The sequence below is a fragment of the Parastagonospora nodorum genome (assembly GCF_000146915.1).
Source record: "Parastagonospora nodorum SN15 chromosome Unknown scaffold_19, whole genome shotgun sequence".
Classification (NCBI taxonomy): Eukaryota; Fungi; Ascomycota; class Dothideomycetes; order Pleosporales; family Phaeosphaeriaceae; genus Parastagonospora; species Parastagonospora nodorum.
In genome coordinates this window covers 339,608-352,591 of record NW_001884567.1, presented here as the reverse complement: position 1 = coordinate 352,591, position 12,984 = coordinate 339,608, and the positions used below count along the sequence as shown (strand labels likewise).

The following is a 12,984-nucleotide window of genomic DNA, read 5'->3' as shown; positions in this document are numbered from 1 at the left end:
CACACAGGCAGCAATCTGATGCCAAAATCCCAATGATGTCGAGGGTGGAATAACAGTGGAGCAGTCGCGGTTGTTGCTAGGCCGATGACTAAGTTTTGATGTGGTGCACGGTGCGCATCCTTCCTAGCACTTGAACATCGAAGACCCCAAAACATTTCGCAGACCCCAGATCCATCACACGCGCAGTCAACTCAACCCGGCAACGCCATCATGTCCGGCAAACGCGCGAACACATTTGGCCAAGGCCGCCCGGAGCGCCCGTACGAGGAGCGCGAAGAAGAGGCTGCAGAGATCCCGCAGAAGGCGACGGCTGCACAGCTGGCGGCGCGCAAGTGAGTCCACGTCCCCTTCACCTGCATATTGTGCCAGCAAGGCAACCCCGCGACAAAGAAGTTTTCATTCCCGCAGACGCTGACCCTTTGTTCCCTCTAGAATCAAGAGCGTCAAACCGCGACGAGCAGGAGGAGCCACCGTAAGTACCCCCCAGTCACCCGCGCGCTCTCAACCGCATCTGCATCCGCATGCGCACCCGCATCCTCCAGTGCAGCCTGCGCGATGGCGTCCAAAAGATTCCACTCGACGGAAGGGCGGCGCCGGATACGCCGCGAGCAGGAGAGACGAGAGGCTAATGCGCGCCTACAGACACCGTCCATGAGTGCAAGTTTCGCGGCGCCACAGCCCAGCGGTTTCACTTTTGGAGCCTCAGCAGCACCCGCAGTCGGCGGAAACGACAACAGCAACAATAACAACACAAACGGCATGTTCGGCGCCAGCACCAGCACGTTCGGCGGCGCGACCAACAGCTTCCCGCCGTCACAGTCAGCTACGCCTACCAACAACTTCACCTCCTCATCCTTCCCTGCCTTCGGCGCAACCAGCCAAAGCACCGGCTTCAACCTGCAGCCGCCTTCATCATCCAACTTCGACTTCAGCGCCGGTGGCAGCAGCTTCAAGTTCACTTCAGCGACCCAGCCTCCCGAGTTTAGCCAGACTGGCACTCCCGTGGGCAACATGTTTGGCTCAAGCTTCAGCACGCCCGTCGCGAACGGCAAAGGCAACGCCAATGGCAATGGCGCGTCGACTTTTCAAGGTGGTTTCAGCTCGCAGACACCGACACAGGGCAATCCTTTCAGTGGCCTTGCGCAGAACAACGCCCCCAGCGCGCCCTCGAACAATCTCTTTAGCACAACCAGCAGTGCACCTGTCTCGAACATGTTCGGCGCCAACACGAGCGCGCCCACCAACAACATATTCGGTGCCGCTAGCGGTGCGCCCACCTCGAATGCGTTTCCTGCCTCGAACATGTTCAACACCACCAGCGCACCCGCCAACAATATGCTCAGCAGCGCACCCTCCAACAACATGTTCGGCGCCACCAGCAGTGCACCCTCTAGCAATATGTTTGGCACCACCAGCTCGAGCGCGCAGTCTACAGGCACATCAGCACCCACCAACATGTTTGGCGGTGTTAACGCGTCGTCAAACAACGCGGCGCCAGCGCAGAGCAATGCCTTTGGTGGCGGCTTTGGCAGCAACACACAGAATGGAGCACATCAGGAGACGTCCAGAAACAACTTCCTCGGCACAGGCACAAGTGCGCAGGGTACGCAGAATGCGACAGCAACTGCCCCTACACAGAACACCTTCACCTTCGGTGCGCAATCCAATGCCACCACCTCTGCGGCTGCTAGTAATCCTTTTGGATCGCTCCCAAAGCCATCAGAATCGTCCACTTCGCTCACCTTTGGCGCGCAGGCGCAAGAGAAGACCCCTGCCAGCGCGAGCAACCCCTTTGCCGCTATCAAGCTGCCTGCAGAAGCTGCGGAGACCTCAAAGCCCTCGCTATTCAGCAGTGTTCAGGCTCCTCAACCGGCCGACGGTGCGTCTTCAGAGACTCCCAAGCCAAACCTGTTTGCCTCGTTGTCCAAGGGACCGACCACGACCAACAGCCCTGGCTTCAACTTTCTCAGCGCGGCACAGAGCAAGGAGTCAGCGGCGGTTTCTGAGAAGGCTGCCGAGCCACCGGCCGAGAAGGCACCCGAAGCGAAGAAATATAATCTGTTCAGTGCCTTGAGTACACCTCAACCAGCGAAGACAGCAGAGGCAGAGAAACCGAAAGCAAGTCTGTTCAGTGCGCAACCCAAGATCAGCACCGGTATGTTCTCACAGACCCCTCAACCCCAGGCCAAGAGTGTAAGCAACACCTTCAAGCCTACGCCGTCATTCTCAGGTTTCAAGTCACAAGCGGCGTCTTCCCCGGAGGCATCCAAGGGCTCAACCACACAAGCAGCTCCAGCGAAAGAAGCATCCAACCCATTCTCCAAGCTTCCCGCGCCCTCTACCGATCGTCCAAATCTGTTTTCACCAGCTCAGCAAGCACCGGCCCCCGCATCTGCACCATCCTCAATGCCTGCCCTCACTGGCGGCACAGAGCTACCTAAGATTCCCAAAGCACATGTCCCACAAGAGTGGAATGCAGCGACCGTGTCCGCTCCTCAGGGCGGGGACAGTTCGTTCCACCTGATCTGCAACCTGACTGCGCAGCTACAGCAATTGAATGAGAAATACCGCACGAAGCTGAGCAATCTCTCAGCGACAGCGGACTGGTCTGCCCTATCACTCTGGCATCACCAGCACAGCTCAGCGATTAAGAAGAAGATTGACATTGCCAAGAAGCAACGTGCGAATGCGAAGGGTGTCACTGGTAACGAAGCGACCGTTACAAAGCGCAAAGTCAACGATGAGAGCCCCGAGAATCGCGATGCGTCACCCTCGAAACGCGCACGGCCTGCCGAGACACCAGCTACTCCTACGCCGCAGCCTTCAGCATCTACTCCCAAGCTCAACCCACCTGCAACTGCTACCTCGAACCTTTTTGCTGCAGCACTGAAGAAGCCATCCGCTCCTTCGGAGACATCTGACAAGTTTGCTTCCAAGCCAGTTCAGACTTCAGCCCCAGCTACCACAGGCGGTTTTAAGCCAACTCCAGCTCCCACTTTAACAAACGGTGGTGGCGGTTTCAAGCCGACTCCCGCCGCTGCATCAACAAGCGGTGGTGGCGGATTTAAACCGTCTGTTCCAAGTGGCAGTGGCGGGTTCAAGCCTACTGTCTCAAGTGGTAGTGGCGGATTCGCAGCTCAGTTTGCAAAGTCTGCAAAGACCCTTGAGCAACTCGCGGCGGAGAGAAAGAAGAAGGCCAAGGACGAGGACTATGACTCTGATGATGAAACTGAAGAGGAGTGGTCTGCTAGATACGATCAGGAAGAGGCTGAACGCATTGCGAAAGAGAATGGCCGCAGTTGCAGCTGCCAAAGGATTCTCCATGCCCACATCATCGAAGCCTACCGCCACCTCCACCAGCTCATCGACGAACGGCCTGTTTGGCTCTCGACCTGCCAGCCCCGCCTCGTCGACCGGCGGTTCAGTGTTTGATGCTCCTAGCACAGCAAAAACCCCCTCGAACAACATTTTCGGCCACCTGTCTTCAGGAACCTCGTCCAACCACCAGGATGAGTCTGAGGACGATGGTGAGCAGCATCCTGTCGGGTCAGTCGAGCCAACGACTCCGCCCAAGCGCAAGTTCGGAACTCCAGACAATGAAGAGACCGAGTCCCTCGACGAGGCAGCTAAGCGTCAGAAGCCAGAAGCTGCACCCAAAGGTAGCCTGCTGTCGCGCATGACACCAGCTGATAACACCCAGTCTGAGAAGGAGAACAACTCGCCGGCTCTATTTGGCCAGGCCAATGGGAGTACAACCCCAGCAGGCAAACCCTTTAGCTTCTTTGACTTCTCCGCGGCTGGGTCGAAGACTGCGTCTCCTAGCTCGGACACATTTGCGGGCGATCAGACGTACAAACCTGGAACTCCGATCAAGTTTGGTGAATCAATAGCAGAGAAGAAGGGCGGAGTTCCCGCCTTTTCTTTCCAAGCACCATCCACCTCTACTACACCATCAAAGCCACCGCCCGCTCATCCACTTTTCAACTTTGGACCCATGACAGGAGGCTCGTCGTTGACAGCACCGACAAGTGGACTCGGCTCCGCCCCGTCTTCCGTGTTCTCCTCCCGTGCCGCCACGCCTCTTTCTGAGGCCGATACCAGCGCTGCAGAGGATGATGAAGAGGGTGGTAATCAAGAGCAAGTCGACCTTTCCAAGCTCACCCCCGAGGAACTCGAGTCTAATGAAGTCGTTTTCGAGACTGAAATAGCACTTGCCAAGCACCAAGTCGACCAAGGTAACGGCAAGACCTGGGAGAACTTTGCTCGCGGCCCATTGTACCTTCTTAAGGACAAGGTCTCCGGCAAGTGCTTTGTTCGCATCCGCATAGCTAGCGGTGCAACACCTTTGAACTACGTTATCCTGCCCAAGCTGAAGACACAGGTCATCGGCAGCAGCGGCAAGATGGTTCAAGCTACAATGCCCAAGAAGGAGGGCGGCATCGCGCAGTTCTACATCTCATTCAGGATGAGCGAGACTGCACAGGAGTTTTCCGAGAAGTACAACGCCAGTCTGCCATCGTAGACATTTCTTTACAAATGTTGTTCAGCCAGCAACATTGTTACTCGACACATGAGCCATGGGCTCACGATCCTTTATTAGAGCTATGGGCTCGTGAAATCCTTCTCCGGAGCATCGAGCTTTTCTCCAGAGCCACGAGCTTGCGAACTTTCCCTTGGAGCATCGAGCTCCCGAACTTCATTTCTTTAGAGCCATGAACTCTCGATACTGGTCTTTGGAGCTACGAGCTCTCGACCCATGTTCCTTATTCGCCACTTCAGCTGCCCTACCCTGCCTGTGTGTAGCTTTCTTTACATAAAAATTGGCGCTTGTGATTTCTTGATTGGTTGTTAGCATTGCATGGCACGGCGTTTCATCACATTATTCTGGAAGATATGGCCAGGAGACAGACAGCGACGGCGACAGGCGGGGCTTGTGTTTTTCTTTTCTTTTTCTTCTTTTCGATTAATGTACAATACTAGAGGCCCTTTAATTGCATCTTGAGCGAGCTTTGAACTGGTTGGAAGCTTCATCATTGTATGATACAGCATGAGAATAATAGACGTGCACATGTGAACTGTGAGTGAAAGTTAGCTGTTTTGCGCGCACGTGATGCTCTTTCATCGATGCGGCGCAATGATGCGCCGCGTTGCCATGGACGCAAGTGTGAGGGACTTATTGAACGTGGGGTAAACGCTCACTTGCAACACGCATGGACGGGCGGACGTTCCAGACTCACGACCTTGGCAAGCGCGTGAAGAGAAACTTGGAAAAAGGCACGACATTCAATACGGTCGCGCTCGGGCTCACTGTTTCCCCGCGTTAGTGACGAGGGTGCATGAACCAGATGCTCCAGATGCGTGTCTGGCCTGAGGTGTTTGCAGGTTGCAGGCCCATGTGTGGAGCTGGTGCTGGTCACCCCGGCAGGCGGAACGTCTGGCAGCGAGTGGCAGCGATCTCAGTGGAGTGGGCAATGCTTAGGTGAGGCATGCATGCGGCTGCGCGTGAGCTGGCTGTGCCTCGGACAGCGTGGAAGGGCGACGAAGACGATGGGGTGAAACGCGTGGAATGCAGACGAATGGATGCATGCGGGTCGGTGTTGTTGAACCTCGCTACTGTGGGCTCCTACGGCTGGGTAGTGTGTAGTGTAGATGGGACGGACGGAGACGCCGTCTGTTTATTTGGAACCACAGATAAGCGCAGGCGTACCGCGGTGCAGGCTGGCTGCACTTGCATATAAGCCCCCGGGTGAGCCGTCTTGCGTGCTGCGGAGAGTGCGCAGTGCTGTATTCGTACTGTCGATTACGCTGCCACTTGCTAGCACGCCTAGGCACCTCACTCCGCCGTTTCCGAGGGCCGCCGACGCTGCCATCATTCACACTTCATAGGACCTGGCTTCCCTGCTTGGTGCGCGAGCCTTGGAAGGGAGATTGACCCCCCGGATTGTGAGCCAACGGGCCCGTGTGTTCAAGTGGTCCTGCGCTCCCTCCGTCATCCCCATCCAGCATCCGTGCCGGCCTTCCGCGGACTCGACATATTGGTGAAGTCATGTTGGCTTGGTGATTGTGCGACCCCGTCCACCACTTCTTCTAGTCTGGACATGCCACGCCGGTAGCACGCTTCCAAGATCCAGACATCGTCTGCGCAGCATCGCCCATCTGCCGTGCCAATGGCCAGGGAGCGGGCGTCGCATGCGCGTCTCCATAAGAGAGGCAACTCCGCCTCGAGCGTGACGAGCCCCCTCAGCCCTGCTCGCAACTCGGGCTCGTTTACTTTTAACCGCTCAGAGACGCCCAAGACGACGTACGAAGAGCCCTGGATAGGGAACCGAAGCGCCCCATGCCGACCGCTACGCCATCACAACACCAGCTGAAGATCAAGCCGTACCTGCGCCAAGCTGTCGTCCCAAGGAGCAGAGCAATGGCCTGGACCTGGTCACGACCCGCCGCGGAGAACGAGAGCCTGGCGGGCCTGGGGCATCGCAGACTACGGAGACAACTATTCGAGAACCATATCCGACGTTACCTTTGTGCCTGTAAATGGCCGTCACCGACACACGCGATCGACCTCCAATACGTCGGCCTCATCAGGCGGTCTGCCGCGCCCAACACCGCTCCCGCCAATCCGCCAAACACCACATTCCTACGTATCATCAAATCCCATGTCGCCGTCTGCTCCGCCATCCATTTTGGGCAGCGAGCAGGAGGCCGATGATATCATGTCTGATGAGGAGTTCCGGCTGCGACAGAACGCGTATGACCCCGGTCGGCGATCCGGCTCGCTCTCCTCGGTACCAGGAAGTTCCCTCCGCATCCATACCAACAACTCCAGCACACGCCTGGCTGCCAGCTACTCGCAGTCTTCCGTCTCGCTCACGTCGCCGATCAATGCGTCCGCCCGTTCGCGCGGTGACACACTCAAATCCATCGATACGGCCACGAGCCCCAGCTCGCGCACCTCGTTCGATCACGCGACACGGTTTATCCGTGGAGGCAGAGACTCGCCTATAGATGCGGCAAGTCGCGCAGCGAGTATCCGCGCCGCGCGAGAAAAGTTCGAAGCAGACCAGCGCGCGAAAGAGGCAAAGTACGAGAAGGAAGCACACAAAGCCGCCGAGCGCGAGGCGCGGAGACAGCAGAAGAAGGAAGAACGCAAGTCGGAAGCTCACGACCGGCCTGAGGTGATTGACGAGAAGGCACCGAGGCCAAGCGTCGGTGGCCGCCAATACTCTGATCATCGACAGGCACATTCGAATTCGCTGCCCAAGTACGTGACTACCGTCGACGTGGAGAAGAATGCGGGTGTGGCGCCGCAGGTTACGAAGAGGAGAGAGGCGAAGGGTAGGTGGTTGCGGTTCGTGACGTGGTTCAAGACGCGGCTGTTGAGGATGTCGGGGCGATGAAAACATCCATGCCCATCATTCTTTCTTCCTTGCATATTCTTTCCTGGGATTTTTAGCACGGCGTCTGGTTTCTTCACGATCACGTCTTTTATGACTTCTTTGCATTATACGAGGGCATGGCGCATTTGCAATACACGTGCGGCTAAGGCGGCGATCATCTATATATACACACTCAAAGGGGGATTGGAGGCGTTGTCTTTTTATTACAGCTCATCTGCGATATTTCTACATGCAGCGATGCGCTCGCTCTGGTGGAGCTGCAATTGCATATTCTTATCAATGTGTTGGTCTTACTTGTGCTGGGATACAAGATTGCGTGATGCCTGCAGCGAATGTCGAAATCGGAAATGCATGTCTCGGACTGTGTAATCTTGTACTACGCACGTATCCACGGACAACAGGCAAGTAAGCGTTTAGCAGACGTCGTGTTTCTCTTTGAGATCTGCACCGCACCGTGAACCGCAGCGCTGGGAACGGACGTGTTCCGCAACTTCTTTTCCGAAAATCTCCCGCCGCCGACATCATTCCCGCGCCCGCGCTGTACAAAAGTTACTCCTTCCCCGCACGACAACGCACAAGACGCCAAAAGACATGGTGTGCGATTTTTCATGATCGCAATGTCGCTACGCAGCTTGCCGCGGGCTTCGCTTGCGCGCACGACGCTCCATGGCGCAAGACTCGGTGCCGGACGATTGACGCAGATGAGATGGGCGAGCAAGAAGGAGAAGACGGGGCCGGAGGAGAAGCCTTTCTACTACCCAGTTGCCAAGAGAGCATTTTCGATCGTGTGCAGAGGGAGAAGGCGGAGCAGTTGGAAATCGTGGCGATGCAGCAGAGGACGGCGAGAGGGGGAGTTTTGGGCTACGGTCACAAGTGTGTTATATTCGTCCATGGACGTGGCTGTATGGGAATGAGGCTAATACGAAGATGAATAGTTGCTGTCCTCGCGGCTGGAATCGGATTCTACTTTGGCCAAATGATTCCACAGAAAGGCGATACGTCGTCCACCGCGCCGCTTCTCACCTTCATCCCGCCGAGACATAACCTCTCGGAAGCGAATATGGAGGCCGCGTGGGTTGATTTCCGCGACATCGTGGGGAAAGACAATATCTCGCTCGATAGCAACGATCTCGCATCACACTCTGGGTCGTCGTGGTCCTCGCATCCCGCGCTGCCAGGCGACATACCCTTCTGCGTCGTCAAGCCCGGCAGCACGCAGGAAGTCAGCGCCATCATGGCAATCTGCCACGAGCGCAAAATCCCCGTGACGCCATACAGCGGCGGGACAAGTCTGGAGGGCCATTTCGCCGCGACAAAGGGTGGCATATGTATAGATTTCTCCCGCATGGACCAGATCCTCAAACTGCACAAGGACGACCTCGACGTCGTGGTTCAACCTGCAGTCGGCTGGGAACTGCTCAATGAAGAACTCGCCAAAGAGGGATTATTCTTCCCGCCGGACCCCGGCCCAGGCGCGATGATAGGCGGCATGGTCGGCACGGGGTGTTCTGGCACAAACGCGTATCGCTACGGCACCATGAAGGACTGGGTAATCAGCCTGACGGTCGTACTCGCCGACGGCACGATTATCAAAACCCGCCAAAGACCGCGCAAGAGTAGCGCCGGCTACGATCTCACGCGCATGTTTATCGGCAGCGAAGGCACACTCGGTCTCGTGACCGAAGCCACGCTCAAAGTCACAGTCAAACCCCAACACACCTCCGTCGCCGTGTGCGCGTTTCCCAGCATACGTGCTGCGGCCGATTGCGTGTTCAGCGTCGTCGGCGCGGGCGTGCCCATCGCTGCTATTGAGATATTGGACGACGTGCAAATGCAGTGCATCAACGACGCCGGCCAAACATCCAAAACATGGGCCAACGCACCGACGCTATTCTTCAAATTCGCTGGCACGCCCAATGCAGTTAAAGAGCAGGTCGGCCAGGTCCAATCGCTTGCGAAGCGCGCAGGCAGCGTGAGTTTCGAATTCGCCAAGAGCGAGCAGGAGAAGGAGGATTTGTGGCAGGCGCGGAAAGAGGCGCTTTGGAGTGTTATGGCGAAGACGGGGGGAGACCCGGATATGGCTGTTTGGACGACGGATGTCGCTGTGCCGATTTCGAAATTGCCGCAGATTATTGAGGAGACGAAGGAGGAGATACGGAAGAGTGGGTTGTTGGCGAGTATAGTGGGACATGTTGGGGATGGGAATTTTCACTGTAAGTTGGATGCACTTCTTACCTCATTCCTTCCCCTTTTTTTTCCTTCACGCGGGGGAGGTTATTTGTTGGACTCGCTAACCGCTCCGCCAGCGATCATTCTGTACAACAAGAAAACAGAGTACGAAAAGGCCAAACACCTCGTGCACGACCAGGTCAAGCGCGCAATCGAGCTCGAAGGCACGGCGACAGGCGAACATGGAGTCGGACTCGTTAAGCGCGACTATCTCCCGCATGAGCTGGGCGAGAGTACCGTGGACGCAATGAGGCAATTGAAGAAGGCATTTGACCCGTTGTGTCTGCTAAACTGCGATAAGATAGTGCGTGCGTCAAGTCCGAAGGAAGGGGAAGTAGCTGAGTGGTAGAATCAAGTATCCATCCAATACCCTCACAAGTGTGCATACAAGATATTGATATTCTGCAATTCATGAATCGCGCGCAAGCCACACAGGATTGATCTCGCAATTGGCGTCAAGTTACAATCGCGCTGAACTGCGCAAGTGCCAGGTAAAGCCAGGGGAATTAGAAGCAACCCGCCGCCAAACGGAGCATTCAAAGTCACTGTGAGGTGAATCATAGAGGTATTACTGTCACTGACTTCAGCCTGATCATTGTGGCCTTGAGATGTGCTGCGCCACCACTGCTTCGCTCAGGTAAGCAACGTCCTCCACCTCCTTCTCTCACACCCTTCTTCTACATGCCCAAAGCAACAGTCTTGCGTAATATGCGGCCGCTCCACATTTCCCCTCTACTATCGATGGCCTAAGCCTCGTCACTCTCTCACCAGAAACAGTCATGCCACGCAGCGCACGTTTGCCACGAAAGATAGGTCGCGATAGACGCAACTCTGCTCCCGGACTAATCACTGTCACCAAACCGTCACCATATACACATATCAATTCGGAAGATGGAGACATACGATTGCTTGAGCTTTTTCCGGGCGACTGAAATGACACCATCACCATGCGACTCGTCTACAGCAATCTAGCGGACGAGTCCCGACCATACGAGGCCTTGTCATACGTGTGGGGGTACGAAAATGGCTTCAAAAGAAGCAATACTTAATGAGATACCCGTTGAGATCACAGCAAACCTGGATTGCGCCATACGTCATCTACGCCTCGTGGTGGGCAAGCGCTTTCTATGGATTGATGCAGTTTCGATGAACCAGAAGGATGTGCAGGAACGAAACCACCAAGTGCGGATCATGGGAAACATCTACAGAACTGCTGGGAGAGTGATTATCTGGCTTGGGCCTGTCGACCCGACGAATCTGCATCTGAGAGCAATACTTGGGGCAATGCAATTCCACTTCTCCAACGCAAGCCCTACTCCCACAACACTGTTCGATTATGCATGCAGCATCAGCTCGCTGGTCGAGGCCCAGACCCAAGTCAATCCAAAGGAATGCTTACTCGATGCCATTCACGGACTTATAGACCGCGCTTGGTTCGGAAGAGTATGGGTAGTGCAAGAGCTGGCACTAGCCAAAAATGCAATGATACATGTTGGCTCATTCTCATTTCCATGGAACTCGTTCGAGCGGTTCATGACATGGCTGCCGCACCACAACTTCGACCCAAGGACTCGACCTGAGCTCGCCGAAGCAGCTGCGAGAGTTGTCAAGGTCAGCTGTAACACGCCCTTTTCTTCCCAGCTCTGCCGCACAGTCCATCTCTCAGCGACCGACCCGCGTGACAAAGTGTTCAGCATCATTGGCATCTCGGATCCTTCTAGCACGGACATTAAGCCTGATTACACTATGTCATGTCAAGGGGTATTCGCTGCCGCTGCCGCTGCCGTATTGCGCGAAGGGAAATTCGCCATCTATTTCCACGCGCCCCTTCACCCATTGCGGCAGAGCCAGAAGCTGCGAAAACTGCCACACTTGCCGTCCTGGGTGCCTGATCTCCGAATCACGGGAGCCGCATATACAAAGAAACACGTGGGCTATACCGGATATCGCACAGATTTCGACACAGATCCCAGCAAGACATATCACCGCCCGACCACGATTCTTAGCCGGTCGCAGTATGACACTCCGATTGAGCAGTTCTTGGGCAACATGTGCCGCCAATTACCATTTCCACCTGCCAGCTTCTCCGCCGATCTAACCCAGCTCCACGCCCCAGGCCTTGTTCTCGGGGAGATCAAAAAGACCTCTGGAGACCGCTTGTACAGCATGGGCGACGCCTGTCTGCACACCGGCCTCCCACTCAGCGTGTACCACATATTCCACGACATGGCGCGGCCCTGCGGCGTGAGCGCGGAAACCTTTGTGCGCGGATTACTGCGCCCGTGGACCGATCTCAAGGTGTACCATCGATTCCCCAAGCAGGCAGCGCTGCAGCTCTTCGATCTGGGGCTGCGGCGCTCGAGCGTCTCGGCGCCGGTGTGGGATGCAGTGCAGGAGATTTGCGTCGACATCAAGCGCAATGCGGCGAACCGGACGCTGTTTGTTACGGAAAACGGCCACGTTGGCCTCTCGTACCATCCGGATGTTGTCGGGGGTATATGCACGGGCGATGTCGTGGCTGGGCTGTTTGGCATTAATTTTCCGTTCATATTGCGGGGAAACGGGGATGGTTCGTATCGGATGGTGAATGTTTGCAATATAGTCGATCACAGTTGGGGTCATGGCTTTCTCAGGAATCAAGAGGGAGACGCGTGGAATACCTTGGATCGGAATAGGCCTGGGAATCTGTTCACAAGCTGTGAGGATTTTGGTATGCGAGAGTTTGTCATTGTATAACAGAGATTGGTCTACGGGTTTGATATGCCGTTTGGATGCGGGACAAGATATGCGACCTGGTGGACTGGTTGCTGGTCTTCTCGGAATGAGCATCCTTTTCATTTCCAGACCCGAGGAGCACGATCACTATCGAGTGATCAACGTTGATCCAACGATACCGGGATGGTCAATCGCGAATGCACCCACGTCTTTCTAGAAACTGATTAAGAGACTAAGCGACCTATTTGCGAATGTCCCAAGGACAATTAAGTAGAGTTTGGTCTGAAGAAGTATGTCATGGTGTGAAGTTGAACACCTGAGCTTGGCATCTCAGATAGAGGGGGGCTGCGCACACTGTCCATGTCCGTGATATATAGACTCATAGTTGTATCCGATATCGTACGCATTCTGCTGTTAATCGAGGAGGGAATGGGAAATTATTATGTGTTCAAAAATCCGATTTTCGATCGTATCTGTCCATACTGCATCGCCAGTGAGTCGGTCAGGGGCCTAGGACATTGCAAACTATTGTCAGACTCTCGTGAAAAATATTGAGTGTGATCTAGTGGCTTTGCATTATTGAGCCTCTACCAAGTAGCATCAATATGTGCCATCTCTACCTACGTATCCTGAGTATTCA

At 55.4% G+C, this 12,984-nt stretch overlaps 5 protein-coding genes across 5 annotated transcripts; 4 read left to right on the top strand and 1 right to left on the bottom strand.

Moving 5' to 3' along the window:
- Window positions 1-210: 210 nt before the first annotated feature.
- On the top strand, window positions 211-4,522 carry SNOG_11434 (hypothetical protein; the record flags this gene model as incomplete). Its single annotated transcript, XM_001801624.1, is given in 3 exon segments — window positions 211-332; window positions 462-3,242; window positions 3,262-4,522. 3 exon segments carry the CDS (start codon window positions 211-213, stop codon window positions 4,520-4,522), a joined length of 4,164 nt encoding a protein of 1,387 aa, XP_001801676.1.
- Window positions 4,523-4,602: 80 nt separating this feature from the next.
- SNOG_11433 (hypothetical protein) lies at window positions 4,603-4,758 on the bottom strand (the record flags this gene model as incomplete). The annotated part of the gene is made up of 2 exons (XM_001801623.1): window positions 4,603-4,694; window positions 4,728-4,758. The coding sequence occupies 2 exons, from the start codon at window positions 4,756-4,758 to the stop codon at window positions 4,603-4,605; spliced, it is 123 nt and encodes a 40-aa protein (XP_001801675.1).
- A 1,901-nt stretch (window positions 4,759-6,659) lies between these two features.
- Window positions 6,660-7,400, top strand: SNOG_11432 (hypothetical protein; the record flags this gene model as incomplete). Its single annotated transcript, XM_001801622.1, has 1 exon — window positions 6,660-7,400. The coding sequence occupies one exon, from the start codon at window positions 6,660-6,662 to the stop codon at window positions 7,398-7,400; it is 741 nt and encodes a 246-aa protein (XP_001801674.1).
- Window positions 7,401-8,106: 706 nt separating this feature from the next.
- On the top strand, window positions 8,107-9,978 carry SNOG_11431 (hypothetical protein; the record flags this gene model as incomplete). The annotated part of the gene is made up of 3 exons (XM_001801621.1): window positions 8,107-8,302; window positions 8,336-9,562; window positions 9,707-9,978. The coding sequence occupies 3 exons, from the start codon at window positions 8,107-8,109 to the stop codon at window positions 9,976-9,978; spliced, it is 1,695 nt and encodes a 564-aa protein (XP_001801673.1).
- Window positions 9,979-10,652: 674 nt separating this feature from the next.
- Window positions 10,653-12,365, top strand: SNOG_11430 (hypothetical protein; the record flags this gene model as incomplete). The annotated part of the gene is made up of 1 exon (XM_001801620.1): window positions 10,653-12,365. One exon carries the CDS (start codon window positions 10,653-10,655, stop codon window positions 12,363-12,365), a length of 1,713 nt encoding a protein of 570 aa, XP_001801672.1.
- Between the last annotated feature and the right edge of the window lie 619 nt (window positions 12,366-12,984).